The sequence below is a fragment of the Armigeres subalbatus genome, chromosome 3 (assembly GCF_024139115.2).
Source record: "Armigeres subalbatus isolate Guangzhou_Male chromosome 3, GZ_Asu_2, whole genome shotgun sequence".
In the NCBI taxonomy this organism is placed as follows: domain Eukaryota; kingdom Metazoa; phylum Arthropoda; class Insecta; order Diptera; family Culicidae; genus Armigeres; species Armigeres subalbatus.
Genome location: NC_085141.1, coordinates 113,975,980 through 113,999,517, shown reverse-complemented (window position 1 = coordinate 113,999,517; position 23,538 = coordinate 113,975,980). Strand labels below are relative to the sequence as shown.

General features: G+C 38.6%; 1 protein-coding gene across 2 annotated transcripts in view; it reads right to left on the bottom strand.

Moving 5' to 3' along the window:
• Nucleotides 1–13,660: 13,660 nt before the first annotated feature.
• LOC134220477 (ornithine decarboxylase-like) overlaps nt 13,661–23,538 on the bottom strand; it is a 36,906-nt gene continuing 27,028 nt past the window's right edge. For both annotated transcript variants that reach the window (XM_062699531.1, XM_062699530.1), the window contains 3 exons: nt 14,626–15,140; nt 13,860–14,570; nt 13,661–13,793 (listed from right to left, as the gene is read on the bottom strand). In XM_062699531.1, the coding sequence (XP_062555515.1) occupies nt 13,688–13,793; nt 13,860–14,570; nt 14,626–15,062 (1,254 nt within the window). In that variant the 5' untranslated portion in view covers nt 15,063–15,140 and the 3' untranslated portion in view covers nt 13,661–13,687. The remainder of the gene's footprint in view (nt 13,794–13,859; nt 14,571–14,625; nt 15,141–23,538) is intronic.

Genomic DNA, 23,538 nt, shown 5'->3' with positions numbered 1-23,538 from the left:
TACAAGCCTATCTTGTTTTGATTAGATTTTTTTTCGGTATCGCCAGTGGGAGAAAGCGAAGATGACCAGTGGTTAGCTACTGAAATGTTTTTATTACTATTACGTTAAAATCAAATCTTCACATTTGGCCGCCACGTGGTGCATCCTAGCGGTGAATGTATGGATAGCACGTGCTATCTGTACTGCGGAGAAATTTTTCACATCTATGAGAGGTTTGGAAAATTATCACGAAAGTTGTAATTTTTGTTGCAAGGCACAATAACGTAAAAAAAAAATCATACGCTCTGTCGACCAGCCTTCTTTGATCTAACTAACGATCATTTCCTTACGAAAACCGTTTTTTATAAATATATTTTTATGTATTGATTTTTGAGGGATACTTTGTATGGACCACATTTAGAACTTCTAAAGGCACATCTTTTTGTTGAAGACCCATGGACCTATCTCGTTTATTTATCAAGTTATAGCCGTTTTTCGATTTAAAACATTTTTTTTCAAAATGAAATAAAACGCTTTAAACAAAAAACGCTCTCTCAGTTTTCCCACCATAAACGCAGAAAAGTGTGAGCTTTCGAATAGAACCAATAGATTGGAAATCGGTTTGCTCCATTTTGAAATATACGCATATGAAAAAACATGTTTTTCATACAAAAACTCCTCGAATAACTTTTTTGTTATAAGAGATAGATCCATGGTTCTGTAACAAAAATGCGCGTCTTTAAAAGTCCTAAAAGTGCTTGGAACAAAGTTTATGCGAGAAATGAATGTATAAAAAGTTATGTGAAGAATACCGATTTTTAGGGACCGCCCTAACGTATTTATTAAAAAGCTCATAACTTGCGAACCATAAGTGATAGAAAAATGGTTTCTTTGGCAAAGTTGCTCAAAATTAATTGCTCTACAAGTTTGTGGAACATTGCACAAGTCTTTACCGAAAAATTAAAAAGTTGATATTATGAACTTCTGAAATATAGGTACCACCCTAATTTCACTACATGGAAAAAAATCGTCAAATAATATGAAATTTTTTTCCCAAAGACACTATATATCTAAAACTAATAGTTTTGGCGCAAACATTTTTGTCTTGCTAGATTCGACTCTGGGACCATTGTGCAATGTGTGCTTTTAAAAGTGCTTATTCATTTTTGTTTTGTGGAAAATTTTCAATTGTTTATGGAAATTTTGTTTTATTTGTGGACATTTTATATTTATTAATTGCTTATACCCTAATTACTATATTGGCAATTTTCTAAATTTTTATGGGATATTTATTTTTTTTGGGAGAGTTTTTATTTTAGTCGTTTCTTTTATTCTGATGAGGAGGAGAAAGGGAATAAAATAAAGCCTTTGCCTCTTGTCTCAGGAACTGGGCCGGAGCATTTTACAGTAGGATCGGACACTTGCAGAAGTTGAGACGCGAAGTTGAGGGTGTTGAGCATCAAGTGAGGGACTTCGGAATGAAAGAGCAAGATTCGGCGGTGAACGGTTATGAAAACCACAAGTAAACTACTACTCAAACGTCTAAGACGAGTTAAGTAACTCCATTTAATTACACCAATTATTTCGATATCTTTGCGTATTTCGACCACGGTATCATTCGACGTAGCGGCATTGTTCCCTAGCGTTCCAGTGAAAGATCTCTGAATCTTTTAGAGGATTGGCTGCTAACACAAAGGACGGAAACAACATGCGAGGAAAGGTGAAGATGAAGGAGAGGACAGGAGAGCACAGATAAAAATATGTTGTGATTTTAAATGTATTTTCATGCACATATTTGGAGCATGCAAATAAACGTTACATTCAATCGATCTCACTATTTTTTTAAACCAAAATAAATTTAAACGGTACTTGCTTGTAAAGTGCAATCAAATTTAATTGAATATCGAATGTTAATTCGTTTGATGGGAAAAGCTGCAGTTTTACACGTCGTTGAATTTTAAAAATTATTTGCTGTGAGGACTATACGAGCGATCATCAACAAAAAGGAAAGGACCCTACTACGAAATGGACTTACAACGCTGACACGGATCGATGAGCCGCTAAAAAGAGTTTCGCTCCCATATGATAAACACATCACCAACCAGCTACGCCCTCGACTAAGGAAATTCGGCATCGATCTAGTATTCTCCAGTAGAAGCAATCAACTCAAGTCTCTATTGGGTTCAACGAAGGATAAAGTAGAAATGCTAAGTAAGGCAGGCGTTTATAAAATAACCCAAGTAACATTTTGAGTTTTATGATTTGCTACAAGAGTATTTGAATCCTATGACAATAAAACCATGGCCAAGGTATTTGTTTCTTGATCGCTTACACCAAAACCTCTTGAAGACTAGTATCTGCCTAGTTGGCCCACTCTTGCAGTGGTTTCTAAGTGTAAATGTAAGACGGATTCAGGATCAGAAGCTGACAAAACATGAACAAAAACACGGCATCCTAAACCCTTAGAAATCCATTTGCAAACTGTTATAAAAGATAGTTGGCATTATTTAAAATCTTTTCTAAGCTACTTAATCTCGATGCCTGCGGAATCCTGTAGATCTAGCTTTATTCAAACAATCACATGAAATATTAAAATATGTTCAGTCTCAACAAAATAAATAAAACTTTATATTACATGAAACCATAAAATGTCATAATCAATTATACGAATGAAATATTCAAATCAAAATAATTGACTAGCTGCTGTACGGTGCATAATTTTTAGGTGCCGAATCAGATTTATTGTGTAATATAGCGAAAAACATTGATATAACTGATGCGCTCTCAGTAAACTCCGGTTTTACAATTATTTTTCAAAAAAATTATTTTTGGAAAAACAAAAAAAAACCTTTTTCTGCTACATTATTATTATTTATGTATTTCTTATTGTTCATAGCTAATTCCTTTATATAATACGAGGATTGTAATGCAGTATAAATGCATATTTGGATGTAAAGTCCTTGCTGATGCTAAGTGAAAAAACCCAGATTAATCCACCTAGCGGTGATGGTGCCTTTCTCGACCTTCGTAAAATGTGTGTGCTTGAAAAAAGATGAGCTAGTGGCTAGGAGTAAAAAAGACAAATTTCTTTGTCCGTTCTATGAAAATCAGATTATTTATGGCTAAGATATTGTAGATCCAGTTGAAAACCGAAAATCATATTTTGTCCCATTTCCGGATGTCGCGACTGCATCGCGAGTGGTGCCCGACTATGGCACAGTTGCGCACTACTCGCGATGCAGTTGCAACATCCGGAAATGCGATTTCGCGGGACCTCGGTTCGGTTTTCAGCTTGATCTACAATATGCTAATAAGAATTTCGACATTTTTGTTTCCTTTTCCAATCTTTTTGACGTACATAACCCTGTTTTATTTCACCCAGTCATATATTTTAAGGATATCACTTTTGAATGTTAGTTGAACTGAAGCTCCGACTACACAAAAAGAAAACGAAAATGTCATTCCCATCACGCGAGCGGAGGGCAATATTTGTTATGATATAAATCTCATGACCGTCTTTCTGCCAAACTCCCGTATGAAGTGGAAGAGACAGAGACATCATCTCAGTTCGTCGAGCTGAATCGATTGGTATATAACACTATGGGTCTCCAGGCCTTCTGTAAAAGTTTGGTTTTTGGAGCGAACATACAGCCTTTTCGTATAAAAAGGCTAAAATGGTGTTTCGGCCATAACTTCCTATCCCATAGTCCGATCTAGCCAATTTTCAATAGGAAACAATGGGACAGGATTCTGCGTCGAATGCAACTTGTTACGTGTGAATCGATTAAGGTTAGGTGTCCGAAAAATAGGTGACATTTTTTGCAATTTTTATGACAAAGGTATTTTGGTCATAACTTCCGATCCCATAGTCCGACCTGTCCAATTTTCAATAGGAAATAATGGGAAAGGATTTTGCGTCGAATGCAATTTGTTGCGAGCAAATCGGTTGAGAATAAGTGCCTGAAAAATGAGTGACATTTCTTACGCAATATTTTCGTATGAATTTGTATTTTGGCCAAAACTCTCGATCCCATAGTCCGATCTGGCCAATTTCAAACAGGAAATAATGGGACAGGATTCTGCGTCGAATGCAACTTGTTGCGAGCAAATCGGTTGAGGATAAGTGTCCGAAAATGAGTGACGTTTTTTACGCGATTTTTTTGTATGAATTTGTATTTTGACCATAACTTTCGATCCCATAGTCCGATCTGGCCAATTTCAAATAGGAAACAATGGGACAGGATTCTGCGTCGAATGCAACTTGTTGCGAGCAAAACGGTTGAAGATAAGTGCCCGAAAAATGAGTGACATTTTTTACACGATTTTTTCGTATGATTTTGTGTTTTGGCCATAACTTTTGATCCCATAGTCCGATCTGGCCAATTTCAAATAGGAATCAATGGGATAAGATTCTGCGTCGAATGCAACTTGTTGCGAGCAAATCGGTTGAGGATAAGTGCCCGAAAACTGAGTGACATTTTTTACGCGATTTTTTCGTATGATTTTGTATTTTGGCCATAACTTTCGATCCCATAGTCCGATCTGGCCAATTTCAAATAGGAAACAATGGGACAGAATTCTGCGTCGTTGCGAGCAAATCGGTTGAGGATAAGTGCCCGAAAAATGAGTGACATTTTGTTGAGTAGTTTTGCGCACACACACACACACATACACACACACATACACACACACACACACACAGACATCACCTCGATTCGTCGAACTGAGTCGATTGGTATATAACACTATGGGTCTCCGGGCCTTCTATAAAAAGTTTGTTTTTGGAGCGATCATATAGCCTTTACCGTATACTTAGTATACGAGAAAGGCAAAAAGGTAGTTTGGCCATAACTTCCGATCTCATAGTCAGACTTGGTCAATTTTCAATAGGAAACAATGGGAAAGGATTTTGCGTCGAATGCAATTTATTGCGAGCAAATCGGTTGAGGATAAGTGCCCGAAAAATGAGTGACATTTTTTACGCGATTTTTCCGTATAAATTTGTATTTTGGCCATAACTTCCGATCCCATAGTCAGACTTGGTCAATTTTCAATAGGAAACAATGGGAAAGGATTTTGCGTCGAATGCAATTTATTGCGAGCAAATCGGTTGAGGATAAGTGCCCGAAAAATGAGTGACATTTTTTACGCGATTTTTCCGTATAAATTTGTATTTTGGCCATAACTTCCGATCCCATAGTCCGACCTGGCCAATTTTCAATAGGAAACAATGGGAAAGGATTCTGCGTCGAATGCAATTTGTTACGAGCAAATCGGTTGAGAATAAGTGCCCGAAAAATGAGTGACATTTTTTACGCGATTTTTCCGTATAAATTTGTATTTTGGCCATAACTTCCGATCCCATAGTCCGACCTGGCCAATTTTCAATAGGAAAGAATGGGAAAGGATTCTGCGTCGAATGCAATTTGTTGCGATCAAATCGGTTAAGGATAAGTGCCCGAAAAATGAGTGACATTTTTTACGCGATTTTTCCGTATAAATTTGTATTTTGGCCATAACTTCCGATCCCATAGTCCGACCTGGCCAATTTTCAATAGGAAACAATGGGAAAGGATTCTGCGTCGAATGCAATTTGTTGCGAGCAAATCGGTTGAGAATAAGTGCCCGAAAAATGAGTGACATTTTTTACGCGATTTTTGCGTATAAATTTGTATTTTGGCCATAACTTCCGATTCCATAGTCCGACCTGGCCAATTTTCAATAAGAAACAATGGGAAAGGATTCTGCGTCGAATGCAATTTGTTGCGAGCAAATCGGTTAAGAATAAGTGCCCGAAAAATGAGTGACATTTTTTACGCGATTTTTACGTATAAATTTTTATTTTGGCCATAACTTCCGATCCCATAGTCTGACCTGGCCAATTTTTAATAGGAAACAATGGGACAGGATTCTGCGTCGAATGCAATTTGTTGCGAGCAAATCGGTTAAGGATAAGTGCCCGAAAAATGAGTGACATTTTTTACGCGATTTTTGCGTATAATTTTGTATTTTGGCCATAACTTCCGATCCCATAGTCCGACCTGGCCAATTTTTAATAGGAAACAATGGGAAAGGATTCTGCGTCGAATGCACTTTGTTGCGAGCAAATCGGTTGAGGATAAGTGCCCAAAAAATGAGTGACATTTTTTACGCGATTTTTACGTATAAATTTTTATTTTGGCCATAACTTCCAATCCCATAGTCTGACCTGGCCAATTTTTAATAGGAAACAATGGGAAAGGATTCTGCGTCGAATGCAATTTGTTGCGATCAAATCGGTTAAGGATAAGTGCCCGAAAAATGAGTGACATTTTTTACGCGATTTTTGCGTATAAATTTGTATTTTGGCCATAACTTCCGATCCCATAGTCCGACCTGGCCAATTTTCAATAGGAAACAATGGGAAAGGATTCTGCGTCGAATGCAATTTGTTGCGAGCAAATCGGTTAAGAATAAGTGCCCGAAAAATGAGTGACATTTTTTACGCGATTTTTACGTATAAATTTTTATTTTGGCCATAACTTCCAATCCCATAGTCTGACCTGGCCAATTTTTAATAGGAAATAATGGGACAGGATTCTGCGTCGAATGCAATTTGTTGCGAGCAAATCGGTTGAGGATAAGTGCCCAAAAAATGAGTGACATTTTTTACGCGATTTTTACGTATAAATTTGTATTTTGGCCATAACTTCCGATCCCATAGTCCGACCTGGCCAATTTTCAATAGGAAACAATGGGAAAGGATTCTGCGTCGAATGCAATTTGTTGCGAGCAAATCGGTTAAGGAAAAGTGCCCGAAAAATGAGTGACATTTTTTACGCGATTTTTCCGTATAAATTTGTATTTTGGCCATAACTTCCGATCCCATAGTCCGACCTGGCCAATTTTCAATAGGAAACAATGGGAAAGGATTCTGCGTCGAATGCTATTTGTTGCGAGCAAATCGGTTGAGGATAAGTGCCCGAAAAATGAGTGACATTTTTTGCGTTGTTTTGTGCGCACACACACACACACACATACACACACACACACACACACACACACACACACACACACACACACACAGACATCACCTCAATTCGTCGAACTGAGTCGATTGGTATATAACACTATGGGTCTCCGGGCCTTCTATAAAAAGTTTGTTTTTGGAGCGATCATATAGCCTTTACCGTATACTTAGTATACGAGAAAGGCAAAAAATATGGCGATGGCATCCGAGATGATTTTTCGATATCCATTTGTTCAAATGGTTTCGCTTCGATGTAATTAACTATAAAATCATAATGTTTAAATATGACATAAAAAAAAGCTTTTTTTCATGCGTAATTGCTTATGTACTATATTGACTAGCTGTTACAAATGCTGATTAGTCATTTTTCAACATATATGATGACCATAATGGAGGTGCTTGCTGGAGTCACTCCTTTAAAGCACCGTTACTGGGAGCTCTCGCTTAGAATACTCATCAAATGTGGAACAAGTAACACACTTGTTCTAGATAACTTCGATAATATGCTTGAACTAACTTGTCGTTCAAGATTCCTGAGAGTTTATCTCAACTACATATCATCAGATCTTTGTCTTCCGTGTTATAATCCCCCTCGAGTTCACTTCACCAACGACAGTTCCTCAATTGTATACGATCTGTCCATGAAACATGCTATTCAAGGAATACCAGATCATCTTCGACAAATATCTATTCCCTCACTTTTTTCTGAAAAATATGAACATGTCAATTGCAACAACAGATATTTCACTGATGGTTCTCGCATCAACGGATCCACTGGCTTCGGTGTTTTCAATGTAACTTCAACCACCTTCCAAAAACTTCAGAAACCGTGTTCGGTTATTGTTGCTGAGCTGGCAGCAATTAACTTCGCTTTGGGGATAATTTCCAATCAGCCCGTAGACCATTATTTCATCTTCTCGGATAGTCTTAGTTCTATCGAGGCACTCCGGTCGATAAAACCTGTGAGGCACGCATCTTACTTTCTTACAAACATAAGAGAGCAGATGCGTGTTTTGGTCCAAAGATCATTCAAGATTACCTTTGTTTGGGTCCCATCTCACTGCTCAATCTACGGCAATGATAAGGCAGACTCGCTGGCAAAGGTGGGCGCACAGGAAGGTGAGGTTTATGATAGACAACTCTCGAGTAACGAGTTTTTCCCATTAGTCCGTCAGAGTACTCTTCAAAGTTGGCAAAGGAATTGGACACACAATGAACTCGGACGGTGGCTATTTTCCATAGTTCCAAAAGTTTCTGGGCGAGCGTGGTTCAGAGATGAGGACTTAAGTCGAGGCTTCATTCGCGTGATGTCGAGACTTATGTCCAATCACTATTCACTAAACGCACATCTGTACAGATTAAACCTTGTCGATAGCAACTTATGTAGGTGCGGAGCCGGTTATGATGACATCGATCACGTAGTTTGGTTCTGCTCGGAAAATTACGCCTCCAGAGAGCGACTATTGGATACCTTAGTGGCCCGAGGTAAACAATCCTTCAGGGAATTTCGAGGTGTTTTGGGGGATCGTGATGCGGTCTATATGCAGGCCATTTATAGTTTCATTTGTGATTCTGACATCAAAATCTAATTTTATTTTCTTCTGTCAAAGTTTTTTTTTGTACTGTCTCTGTCTCTATGTTCCATAGATCTCGTTACTCAGGCCATCCGGAAGACGCTCCCAGTAGAACCAATCCTCGAGCACGACGACACGCCACATCGTCCCTTACGCCAAATGCCCGGATGAGCAGCCGAAATTCCTTGATTCCGAATCCTAAGCCTCGTCCATCCTTCAATATTGTAAACTAACCTCTAGTCACCACGAGTACGCTGGCTCCTATCCCTCTCTTACTAACTGAAAAAAATGACATTGATTGTATATATCACAAAGAAATATGGCTCCGTAAAGTGTTATACACGCCTGAGCCTACCAAATAAACGAACTTGAAAAAAAAAAATGATGACCATAATAAGAGAAAATTTGACAGTTCAAAAGTTGCAAACAAAAATAAACAAACGGCATGGATGGAAGTTTTCGGCACGGATTAAGACGCCGAATTAAATAATTAATACACGTAAGTAAAAAAATAAAATACTATGCTAGTTGTCGCTTGTGACGGCACTTTATCGGAAACAGTAATGTATAGCGCCTTGCTACCGACAAAGAAAATGTGAAACATTTAATGTAGCTGTGACGCGCATCATGTTATTTTCTCTATCGTTAGTGTCTATTCAATTACATACCTCGCGATTTCTGAAACAAAAATTTCGATATCGAGATGATTGATGTAGCTGAAAATGTGTCAGCATGCATATTGTGAGTAAGCACGCAGAATAGTAACATTAAAAGGCTATATTTGTTATAAGAATGAAGTTTCAGCTCTTACTACTCGTTTTCACTTTGCATTTTTTTTATCAATCAGAAATGCAAAGCTTGTAGTATTCATAAATGCCAATAGATCTCGTGTGAAGCCAATTGTTTTGAACGTAACATTTGTAGTAACAAAACAGCTTTAAGATAAAAATAAAAATCAAAGAGCTTTATTATTAGTTTTCTGATTGGTTTAATGAAGACATGAAGTGCCTCAATAAATTCATATTTAAAATTTCATAGTATCCGGAATTTATAACCTGCTTCAGAACGTTTTGAAAACAGCCTATAGAAGGATTCCAATTCATGCATGTTAAATGCTTTCTCTAAACTGAAGAGCATGACCATTGTTGCAATAAAACCGCAATAAATAACACCGAATGCCGAAGAGCTGTACGAATGTTGCTTGGGAAGTTGTTCCCAATGGGAAAAAATCTATATAGGCCAAACAAAAAGATCATTGGACATATGGTTCAAGGAACATATGGCGGAAGTGAGTAAGGCGAAAAGAGAAAACGATAAGGGATTACATTACGAATTTAGATCTAAGGGGCGGTTCAAGTATGACGTCCACTACTTTTTGGGATTTCTAGACCCCCTCCCCCCCCCCCCTGTCACGCTTTTTTGTATACCTTGTATATGTACTGTCACAAAGTCTCAGACCCCCTCCCCCCTTTAACCTGTGACATCATTATTGAACGACTCCTAAGGTAGCAGAGCATGTGTATAAGGAAAATCACCCAATTACGGCATCAAATATTAAAATCTTAAGAAATGTCTCTTCCCCATGGAAACTCGATGAAGCTGAGAGTTTGGAAATCTACCGACAGGTGCAAACAGCGCTATTGAATAAGCATCAGGGAAACGGCAGCTCTTGGCTCTTCAAGTTTCTACCTCAGCAATAAGGTAATTACCTGTATAGTTAAATAAAGTAGGCAAATAAGATTAGATTAGGTACCTAGCGTAGTATAAATAGTGTAAGTTGCGATTGTTTACTTCAAGTCGAGTCAAGTACGAGAAACTGAAGACGACCACACAGTTGTGGTCGAAACACGTATCTGCAAATATATCGAAATAATTGGTGGAATTAAATGGAGTTACTCAACTCGTCTTAAACGGTTGAATACATTCCACTAAAAAGAGCATAACATATGTCTTCTTATACTCAAATTTCAAAGTCACAAGTGCCAGGCAAAACATTTTTTGATCGTTAACGTGTATCAATGGCCACATCAGACATCAGTTGCTTTAACTGTAGGCGACGTGATCACATTTCCTCAGGAGGGAATTGTCCAACTAGAAGAAAAGTTTGTTACTTCTGCCACTGCGCAAAAATATATAAATAGGGTAACATGCAGATCACCTAATCAAGAAACAGAAAACAAAATCGACCATGCTCTAATCGACAGTAAATTCTTCTACGACATCCCGAACGTCCGCACTTACCGCAGTGCGAATATAGAATCCGATCACTACCTCGTTGCAGTATGCCTGCGCTCAAAACTCTGGACGGTTAACAACACGCGTCGAAGTCGAACGCCGCGGCTTAACTTCCAACGGAAGAGCAGCTAGGCGTAGCTTTTCTTGAAGATTGCTGGAGACATATTCGATCCGCCATTGGAAGCACCGCAACCGCTGCACTTGGAACGGTGCCCCCGAATCAGAGAAACGACTGGTATGACGGCGAATGCTGCAGGAGAAGAATGCAGCATGGGCGAGATTGCTGCAACACCGCACGAGGGCGAACGAGGCACGAAACAAAGCTTCTGGAGTTGACCAACTACCAGGAGAGCTGCTTAAACACGGTGGTGGGGCACTGGCTAGAGCGCAGCACTGGGTTATTACCAAGGTTTGGGAGGATGAAGTTCTGCCGCAGGAGCGGATGGAAGGTGTCGAGCGTCCCATCTACAAAAAGGGCGATAAGCTGGATTGTAGCAACTACCGCGCAATCACATTGCTGAACGCCGTCTACAAGGCACTCTTCCAAATTTCATGCCGCCGACTAACACCAATTGCAAAAGAATTCATGGGACAGTACCAGGCGGGATTTATGGGCGAACGCTCTACCACAGACCAAATGTTCGCCATACGTCAGGTATTGCAAATATGCCGCGAATACAACGTGCCCATACATCATCTATTTATCGACTTCAAAGCCGCATATGATACAATCGATCGGGATCAGCTATGGCAGCTAATGCACGAGAACGGATTTCCCGATAATCTGATACGGTTGATCAAAGCGTGTATGGATCGGGTGATGTGCGTAGTTCGAGTTTCAGGGGCATTCTCGAGTCCCTTCGAAACGCGCAGAGGGTTACGACAATGTGATGGTCTTTCCTGTCTGTTATTCAATATCGCTGTGGAGGGAGTAATACGAAGGGCAGGGATTGACACGAGTGGTACGATTTTCACGAAGTTCGTCCAGTTATTTGGTTTCGCCGACGACATTGATATTGAAGGGTGTACGGAATCAAATTGCATCACTTTCAAAAGTCGATAACATTTTGCCTCCTGGGCTGATTTTACGGAATTTTGTGGAAGACGGTTTCAGCATGTGTTATTCAAACTGCGTGAGTTTCATTAGTTTCGAAAATACAGCCGAAGGAACAGGATGTGTGCAAATTAATCTTGCGCATTCACCTCTATATTCAACATCGCGTCAACATTTCGTATTAATGGTTAAAAACTCCAACGTCAACATTTTCGATTATCCGACTAATACAGGTAAACTTTCCATAAAACTCGGTTTCGTTGCTTCTATAGTAAAAACCAAAATCAGAAAAATAAGGAAAGCGCTGAAATCCAATTTTGGACTGTTATTCGCTCGATTTTGGGAGAGCATCAATCTCATTGTTCAGGCCGGTTCACACTGCAGCACATTTTTGATTTTTGTTATCGATTTTTGTAATAGTTAGAGGCGTTAAAAATATGGTTTCTTTGGGAAAGTTGACTTCAATTTAGTTAAATAATCGACTGAGACCATAAAATAGTTTTTTTTTGTTGGTATAGATTGCAGGCTGAAAAATGTTGGTCAAGGACATGTACAACATCTTATGAGTTCATTTAAGAGAAAAGTTCCAGCTTTTGGATGTATTTAAGAATTACAGTGAAATAGTTATACGTAATCGAAGCTCACATATTGTATTTCAGTCCCTGAAAATTCATGACCATCGGTTGATAGACGAATTTTTGGCGATTAGTTCAAAGTAATGGAATTTGACTCCGCGTACACCCTTTATGGCACGTAACTTTGAGATGATGGAGGAAGCCTACATCAGACTGAAAAGCGAAGCTAAACGGATTGGACTAGTCATCAGCACGTCAAAGACGAAGTACATGATAGGAAGAGGCTTAAGAGAGGACAACGTAAGCCACCCACCACGAGTTTGTATTGGTGGTGACAAAATCGAGGTGGTTGAAGGATTCGTGTACTTGGACTCACTGGTGACCACCGATAACGATACCTGCAGAGAAATCCGGAGACGCATCATAGCAGGAAATCGTACGTATGTTGGACTCCGCAAAACGCTCCGATCGAATAGTGGTCACCGCCGCACCAAACTGACTATCTATAAAACGCTTATTAGACGGTAGTTCTCTAAGGACACGAGACCTGGACGATGCTCGTGGAGGACCAACGCACACTGGAAGTTTTCGAAAGGAAAGTGGAGGAGGTGAATGAACCACGTTGCATCAGCTGTTGAGAGAACCATCCATCGTTCACACCACGAAAATCGGAAGACTGGGTAGAGCTGGGCACGTAGCCAGAATGTCGGATAGTAATACGGTGAAAATGTTTCTCGACAACGATCCGACGGGAACAAGAAGGCAAGGTGCACAGCGGGCAAGGTGGCGATCCACCAGGTGGAGGACGATTTGCGGACCCTCCGTAGACTGCGTGGTTGGCGAAGTGCAGCCATGGACCGACCAGAATGGAGAAGACTTTTGGGTACAGCACAGGCCACTTCGGCCTTAGTCAGGTAATAAATAAAAACATTTTCATGCGACTGTTCACAGGCAATACATTTACGACTACCATTTAATTCATTTAACAAGTTTGCATAAATTGCGTTGAGAAGTAAAAAGATATCATAGGTATTGCCTAAGGGGGGCATATTAAACCGTCTTTGTGCACATTGCCTTATTGTTATTGACATAGGAACAGATACCCTAGTAAATTTTTTTTACCTATTTTTATCTAAAGTATTATAATTGAAATTTATTGTGGAAAACAAGTAGAACTTCTTTCACTATATTTTCGCATCATTAATGTACACAGACAATTGATGAAAAAGTGCTTTATTTACAAACAGTTGACATTTGTCGATCAATCAAATTTCAGTCGTTCAATCTTTGTTTCTCTGCTGAGGTATTGAGAATTGAATATAAATCTTCTGGGGTTTTCCGATATTGATAGCGTTTCTAAAAAATGCCTAAAACAGATAAAAAAAAATGGGAAATCAAACTGATCAGCGGCATCATGCTATATCAACTCATACCACATGCTTTTTCTTATAACCGTCAACGTTATCGGAAAGATCGGACTATCCATTGCACTACTGTTGCTTGAGCCTTGATTTTCAAAAACTAAAGAGTCCATTTCGTTCACCTCCGGTAAAGGCACGTTTTCAACCAAACACTTGTTGCTCGATGCGTACAAATTCGAGTTGCAGATCATACCACAGTTCCTGGGATCCTTCCAAATGATGGGCTTCACAACTGCACTGCTCTCACCGACATCATGGTTCAGGTAATAATACACCTTATCAATTTGTGACGGAAACTCTGGATGCCAGAAAACACGTTTTCCGTTTACGGTGCTGACTGTTGTCACCGCTGGAGCGCAGTGGAATGCTCCCGATTCCGCGACTATGGTGAACTGTCTACTGTCTGGAAAAAACTCCTGCAAGGCGCGATTCACTTCGATAGAGTATTGGACCAAATCTTGATCGTGATGTTCTGAACAGCTGCTTCCAAGATTGATGAAATTAAAATCAAATCCAACGATCAAAGCGAAATCTGTGATTTCCCGTCCTTTTCGTATGATTTCAAACACTGCATTGTGATTGGTATGACGAGGAGTAGAATTAAAAGTCCAACCGATGACATCCAGTTCTAGTTCCTTTGCTAGGTTTAGTAATTCGTGCGTTCGAATGTGGGAATCGTGCTCCAGGAATGGATCGGCCTCATACTCAAAGCTAATTAGTAACCTAAAAAAAAATATTTATTCATAATAATCAATTGATACAAAATATTTGAACCTACTCTGCTTCTGGATAAAAGTGATGAATATTCCTTAAGTCTTGTTCATTGTTGAAGGCAAGCAACAACCGTTTCCGTCGAGCAAACTTCAACAGTTCGTCATTTCCTGCTGCACTCTTTAGTAGTATCCACTCCGGGTCAACTCCAAGTTCCAACACTTGTAGCACCTCCGATTTGGATGTGCACACATATCCGCAATCCAGAAGAACTGTGGTTCCCAAAATCCGAAGGTCGTTATTGTTTCGAACCGTGTAGAAAGGATGCACCACTGGAAGGTGACGAATCCACTGGTAGTGCCGTTTCACCACTTTGTCCAGCTCTGTCAAATGTACTGACGCCTCCAGTGGACCAAATGAAACCAGCTCGTCGATCAATCGGTTGGTGGTTACGCCGTCGTCAACAATCTCCAACCGACACTTGAGAATGTTCAGCAGGTCCATGATGTTCCAGATCGCGGCTCGTACTGCCGGACCGTCAATCACGCGACCCGCCCGCAGGTAACACACCGTTATTGTTGTCTGTGGATATTTTTGAAGGGTTGATGTGCTTCGATAAGATAAAGTCTTCCCGGCATGTCTGGATGCGGTACGCTTTACGGTTAATTATCTCAACGATGATTGGTGAATGGCAGATAGTTTGTTATCATGAAATGTGGCGATCATAATGAGCAGTGCGGGTTGAATGAGGAACTTTCACAAATTAGTGTTGGAATGCTTAAATATGATTAAACACAATTAGGCAAGTCAAGAACGAAGGTAGTCACGATTTTGTTTGATAGTTAGTTTGGACGATTATTACTACCAGTTCTCAAGCGATCAGTGCTTCGAAGTAGACGGGAGATGCGCATTTCATAATTCTGAAATCATTGAAACGCAATCATAAAATGCGATTCTCCTTCAATTTATTTATTTGGTATGAGTTTCTTGACCTTGCATTATGTTGCAATGTTGATAATTTTGTGCATATACCACTGATATAAGCTTATCATCAGAAAAGCACGATAAGAGTTCAAAACAAATTGATAGACGCAACTTCTATATTGACTTCAAATACATTATTTAGGCACATGAACGAAAATTTCGGAAAAAAATTAAGCAAAGCAATGCTTTATTTTCGCTACTGGAAAAAGGCTTGCAATACTGGGTGGCGTGGCACAATGGAACCAATTATAAGAAAAACGGTCAAAAATGTTAGAAGTGAATAAAATTGTCTAGAAGATTTCATTAAATACATGGCTTGGCAAAATAGCCCAAAGTGGGACATTCAACAGTTCAACATATATTAAATGCTACACAGATGCAAATATGTTGTGATTTTGAATGTTTCATACACATACCTCGAGCATGCAAAAAACGCAATATTCAATCGATCCCACTGTTTTTTTTTTAATCAAAATAATTTCTATTCGTGTGTTGGAATTAGATGCAATTTTCACATCGTTGAATTTTCGTAGCTATTTTTTGTGTGCTTTACCGAATTCAACCCGCCTCACTGCAGTGCTAAGGGAAAATGTATTCTCTTGTTGAAAATTGTAAAAATATGTTTCGTTCATAAACAACGTAACGCTGTAGAGGCGTAGTTCGTGATTTGATATTATGATTCATATAAGAAATCATGATTTTTCTACAGAATGATTTCAGAAATTTATAAGTAGGGACACGGCAGGTATTTTCATCTGCTCGTCATAGTCTCGAAAACCAATAAAAGAGACGCTTTTTTGTAAAACTCATACGTACCAAATCGTAAGCTCAGGAGAAACGTTCTGCTATAGTGGAGTTCTAGCAAATGTACGTTGCTTTCGTTGGTTTTAGCCCCTATGACGATGGACGGAAATACCTGCCGTGTCCCTATGGGATAAAACAAAATCTTTTCCGGAAATTATCCATTTCGTCATAACACGACGTAACTAGACAGCATATGAACACATCGGCCATCCTTAGCTTGTCTTCCTTTCTCTATCAATATTTTCAAAAATTCAGAACGCATGAGCCTGTAAGAGTTCATGTTCACGTGTGATTTCCTTAAGGTGAATAACGGCTGCCACAATGGCCATGCTATCCCTCACCGCGCTCAACAAAATTTTTAAATTTTACACAGAGTAATCAATAATTTGCAATATAAAAAAAATCTCATTAAAAAATAAAAAAAATGATAAAATGTTCCATGAACTTCAAACGTTTTTAAAGAAGGGCTCATCTGGGAGAAAATGCTCAGTTTTATTGCTTTTTTTTTATATTTCTTTACGGGAATGTTCATATTTTTTTATTGCTCTTTATTGATATTTTCGTGGAAAGTTTTCAATTTCTTGTAAAAGTATTGTGTTGAAAATTTTGTACCTAATTGTTTATTGTGAATATTGATTTATAAATGGAAATTTTGTATTTTTTCCGTTGAACATTTTGGTTTCTTTATAAAAAAAGCTTCTTTAATAATTGAAATTTTTGCTTTCAAAAGTTCCAATTTATTTTTGTTTTGTGGAAAATTCTCAATTGATTATGAAAATTTAGCATTATTTGTGGAAATGTTATATCTTTTTATTGCCTTGATTTCTTTATGGACAATATCCTATTTTTTTTATGGAAAATTTCTATTTTTAGGGAGAGTTTTTATTCAAGTCGTATCTAGATATTTGCATTTCTCGTGCACTTATGGTGATAGGTTTCAACGAAAATAATATTTCACTTAAAAAAGATTTCTAAAAATAAGGTTACTTAATTCAGTAACTACCTAACTGCAGGACACCGTCAAGGAAGTGTGTGTTTTAGGAATTTCCAATAAACAACGATAGCTTCGGTTGTTTGTTTTAATACATATTCTTTTTTAAGGTTACTTGTTTCATCAAGAATTTCTGAAAATATTTCTTCAAAAATTCTTCGAGAACTTTTTCAAGCATAACCAATAACCATCATATTATCCAGGAACTCCTTCAGGAATACCATGAGATATTTCGCCTAGCGTTCTCCATTATTCAGAAATTTCTTTACGATTTCCTCCAAAGATTTTCCCAGAAATTTCTTATCGAGCTCCTCAAGAAATCCTGCTTCAACGCTATGAAGCAAAGTGTTTCCATCTAAGCATCTTAATGTCATCAAATTAGTTTTCTGACAAAGGAATTCAAAACTGTTGTATGTGCTTAGAATTCTACGAAATGTCACTGTTACGTACAGAATTAGAATGTTGCATCCCAAGATGCACCTCACTAGGCAATTAGATAGGCAGCAGCAAGACAGACAATACGAGTGTGTTTCATCGTCGTATATTCTTTTTTCACACTATATCTATTGCGTATGTAAATGAGTACCAGCGAGTCGTCAAAGTATAGGTAGCTCTTCGGCAGCTAACTGCCGTCACGTCGATCGCAGCGATCGCAGTACATATTAGAAGTTTTCGTTCGCTCTTGCATATCACCCGTGCCGGTCGGGAAGAAAAAAATACAGTCCATTTATTATTGCACGTTTTGTAGTTTGTCTCAACATAGTAATAAATTGTCAGGGAAGACAAATCAGTGTTTTTAAAGCAAAGTTCCGAAACGCGCTATTCCGCGAGTGACCCGTAGTTTTAGTCTGCCCAGTGAACAGTTTTATAACTAACATTTTTGGTCCTGATCGAGCCGGATATGATCAATCCGCGGGACCACGTCCTGATGAATAGTGCGCGTGGCTTGGGTTAATTGTGTGTCCGACCCATTGTCCGTCGATATTGCGCGTGAAAAGTGAACTTGTAAAATTGTATGCGGAGTACAAAGTGTGCTCTGATACATAGTACGGGATCGATATCCGTCTTCTGCTAGTAAGCAAATTAATAAATTACTGCCAATGGATAGCATTTAGCAAAAGTGATTTAAAATATCCTATGTGGCCGTGTTTGCAGTTTGGAATCACATTCCAGAAGCTGAATTTCAAAATATGTTGTATGGTGGACTTCTAGTGCGAAGGTTTTTCTACAACTCTGCCTAATGGTTCGTTGTTTGAATTCCACTAGTAACGGAGCTATAGCTATAGTTCCAGTAACTTAGACTAAATGATAACAAAATCCAATCGTTTAGTTTAAGCTACTGCAACTAGCGCTCTAACTCCATTATTAGTTGAATTCTAATAACGAACCATTAAGCAAAGTTGTAGAAAACGCACTAGAAGTCAAGCATACAACATGGTTTGAAATTCAGCTTCTGGAATGTGTTATTGACAAACTACTAAATGATCGAACGCAAATTACTGAATGATCGTTAACATCCTTGGAATCAACGTTCTTCGCATCTTATGCTGAATATTGGATTTTGATGCTGTATTTCGACATTTTGGACACCCCGAAGGATAACCCAATTTTAACTTTCGGTGATCTAAATTCAGCTAAGTAGAGTGTGTGTGAATGTGTGGTTGAGGAGGCTTGGGCTCAGCGTGGTCTGCATGTGACGCTAGCCAAACAAAAGCGCATTGTGTTGAGTTAAATTTGCAAGCGCTCTGTTACCGTACTGTGGTGTGGATTTGGACAAATTGAATTTTATTTGTGGAATTTTGGAAAACAATTTTGAGTTCTCCGATTGACTATTTAGTTCGGCACATTTGCGATTTGCTATTTGACTAATTCCCACAGTTAGTGGTTGATAATTGAGCTGTCAATTCTGTCAATCCGTTCCGCTTGAGGTTTCGGTCGTGGTTCAGTGCTAGTGAAGTGTGATCTTTGTGCTATTCAGAATGCCGAAGTCCAGTTTGAGGCAACTGGTGAAAGAGGAGAATCAGTTGAACGCAGCTTTGGCGAATGTGAAGGATTGTGTGAATAATTTTGATGCAGTTCGTGACAGTGATACGGTTGAATTACGTTTAGTGAAACTAGATGAAATTTTTGATCGGTTCTGTATCATTAGGGTGAACATTGATGTGCTTCTAGACGAAACCAGCGAAGAGTTTGAAAGTGCGGCTGATGACGATTGACGATGGTCTGCGGTGACAGTGTGCAAACATACACGAATTTTTGAAAGTTCGTATTTTCGTTTGAAGTCAGCGTTGCTTGCTAAACGCCCTAGAACGAAAGTGGAGATTCCTAAACTTCAAGCTGCCTGCCAACCTTCCCGGTTGAAGTATCCGGAGCTGAAGCTTCCATCGTTTTCCGGGAAGCTGCAGGATTGGATCAACTTTCGCGATAATTTCAAATCGTTGATTCACGACAACGGTGATTTGAGTCCAATCGACAGGTTTAATTACTTGCGAGCATTTTTGAGAGATGAAGCATTCTGCCCATGATCACATAGTTGACGTACAAACCAAAATGACCAAAACACACTTTTTTGCGGATATGGATTCTTCGTACGGTTATACATATGTTCCATAAAAAAATATTCATGTTTTGTTCGGAAACATTCGAGTTATGGTGATAATTGTTTTTGGAAAAATGGGCATTTGATCGCATAAGTTGACGTACCTCCATTACCTGCTGCAATATGGAGCAAAAACCTGTCTCATATTTTTTCGACATTTACAATCCACTAATTAAGCACAACATAGGTTTTCGTTTTACTTTGTCGTATTTCAGGACTACTTTATGATTTGGGCGTAACTGATTTTGTAATAAAAAATTAATATGCAAGTTCCTGCTAAAGCAAGCATTTTTTTGTGAAATCCACGGTATAATCCGACAAAATAAGCTTTCATCCATCGAGGTGTAGCTCTGGAGATAAACGTTTACATTCTTTTGAATCAATAAAATAATGTTTGTTTGCTAAATATTGTCGCCAAAAGTTTTGATTTCGCGATGACAATCGTGATCATTCAAAAAGAAGTATAATATAAAAGAAAAATGAAAATCCATTAATTATGTAACGCAATGATTAGCCATTTGTGTCACACTTTTTTTAGAAGCATATCAAAATTGTGTATGGGAAATCACACTTATCTAAGTCCCCATTCCTCCTCTAAAGTGTAGTAATTTATGGGTATTTTCTAAAAGTGCATAGCAGAACCAAAATTTAGCTTCATTTTACGTGACAGGAGAGGTCTGCCACTGAGGACTTAACACATAAGAATGAGTGCGTGTTAAATGGCTTTTAATTTGTAATTATATAACATGATATGGACTTTGATGTAAGATTCAAAAGAGCAGGCAAAAATATCAACAAAAAAATGCACCGAAGTGTTATTTAAATATCAAGATGTGTTACAGTGACCGGCAAAATAAAAAGCCCACTCGCTGTTTTTCTTACAAAATGGTCAACTTTGGTGGTCTAGATCTCGATTGCGTGTGAACCAATTTTGCTGAAAATTTGACCAGAGCTCAGATATAATTTGAATTTTACCACACCTGAGTTTCGACCATATTGATTCATAGGGTAAAAAAATATTGCGGTAGCACCAATTCTATAGGTTGTAAACTGATGACTTATTCAGCAAAAACGCGTATTTTGACAATACAAAAAAGTTTGCGGAATATACTTGTACACTAAGAGTTGTAGTTTTCAAGATATTATAAAATCATTTTTTGCCCAAAAAAAACATTTTGATATTACCGCGATAATTTTTTACCCTATGAATGAATATGGACGAAACTCAGGTGTGGTTAAATTCAAGTTATATCTGAGCTCTGGTCAAATTTTCAGCAAAATTGGTTCATACGCAATCGAGATCTAGATCTCCAAATTTGACCATTTTGTATGAAAAACGACAAGTGGGCTTTTTATTATGCAGGTCACTGTATGGATGAAAACAAACTAATAGCTTAAGCTCAAACCTAATATCTCAATCACTTCTTCGAAAAATCATTAACTGATAACCTCATGATATTTAAGAGGAAATTTGGATATTGTCGTCTGATATTTTGGGCTTATATATCCTACAAATGAATCAGGCCCATATCTCATTTTGCAATCTAATCACGATTGATTTACTTCTAATCCCCGTCTACTCGGGTATTTTAAAATAGGGATTGGAACAATTTTTGCTTAAAATTTGGTTGGAATGAGGGCTTTGGCCAATACATGAAAACGGTAACTGCTTGCGCACTTGTTACAGAACCATTCTAATGCTGTAACAGTGCAAAAATCCCCGTACGGTACTGTTTAAATTCTTTGCAACACGAACTCTTCCACACATAATTTTATCTTTACCACATAATTTTAATTTTCACGGAAAGAGCTATCCGAAAAACCTTTCCCGGAAACTCGAACTTTTCAAAAGATTTCCCTTCTTTAATCATTAAATCGTTGGAACTAACTATAATTAATCTTTAGCGCTATATAACCACACGTAGTAGCCTGGTTTTTACGCCATGTTATGGGAACAAACATTTCACAAAACGTTTGTTTGATCGCATAAACTGTCGTATGCATAGGGGAAGTGCACCGGTTTTGACCAACTTAGTGCCTAATTTGGCCAAACCTGAAAAATACATATTTTTCCAAAATAATCGATCAGTTGAAAGCAGCGTTGAAGGGTGAGGGATATATCTCTTGCTGGAACTAATAAAACCCTTGCGAATTGGTTTATTTTTGGAGTTATTCGCAAAATTGGCCAAATTAAGAACATGGCCAAAACCGGTACAGTTCCCCTATTTTAACCACTTCAATCAAAGGAATAATAACTATTTCCCCGCGGCCTTAAAATAACTACTAATATTGTCCATTTACACAGATTAGTTCATGTATTTTGTTAATTTATATGCTGCCCATGATCGCATATTTGTAACATTTGCATTTTGGTTGATTTTGTAAATCGTTTGTCAATCCTCCCCTCAAACTCAATCATTTCCAGCTTACCACAGATATGCAAGATAGTAAAGCCTATTTTACTGTTGTGGGATTAGATGCAGTAAATTGAGCTTTCTGAACGATTCACAGGTTTTTTACAAAATGAACAAAAATGCAAGTGTTACAAATATGCGATCATGGGCAGTATGATGATTCGGGTAAAATTAATAAAAATGCGTTTTCCCAACATCGATGGTGCCAGTTGTTACGTCAACTATAAAATCATGGGCAGATTACTAGATTAGATCAACCAAGTCCAGGTGAGCGCTGCCACCTACAACATTGCGTGGAATATTGTCGAGGCGGAATATGAGAATCATAAGCTGATAGCACACGAACATCTGAGGGCGCTGTTTTCTGTTCCAGTGATGAAGTCGGAGTCGTTTGATGCCCTGAATACCGTCCTGATGACGTTCAGCAGTTGGAAAAGTTGGGAGAAAACACTGAGAACTGGAGCACAATTCTAGCATTCATGTTGTCGCAGAAGCTAGATACAACAACCCTTCGCCAATGGGAAACTCATCACAGTTCGAAAAACATTCCTCAGTATGATGATATGACTGAATTTCTGGAGAAGCATTGCGCAATTCTGCATTCTACGTCAGCCCGCAGTTCGAGTGATCAAAGAAGATCGTTCAAGAGTGCAGCAGTTCAGACGCTTGTTTCTGCTTCAAGTAATTGTCCAGTCTGCAATGGTGGACCGCATAGCATCGAACAGTGTCGTCGTTTTGACAAAATGAGAGTGATCGACCGAAAATTGTTGATCCAAAGACTTTGCTTGAATTGCTTGTGTTCTGGACATTTTGTAGCAGATTGTTCGAGACGTACCTGTGCAAAGTGTGGACAACGTCATCACCATCTTTTGCACCCGTATTACCCATCCGCTTCTAGCACGCATAACCAAACGTCGAGCATCCCGAACAGGCCTCAAGCCGCGAACTCAAACGCTCAATCTCAGTCTCGTCAACAGTCAGTACAGCATTCGCAATCGCATCAATCCCGGACGAATAATACTCAAATATCTCCACAAACACGACAGCCACCTCCCACAAACACACCAACTATTTCTCACCACACTGCTACCTCACACAATGTTCAAAGTCATCAAAACACCACACTTTTGTCAACCGTTGGTGATTCTATGACGGTGTCGAAACAATCGGTGTTAGGTAGCGAGGATC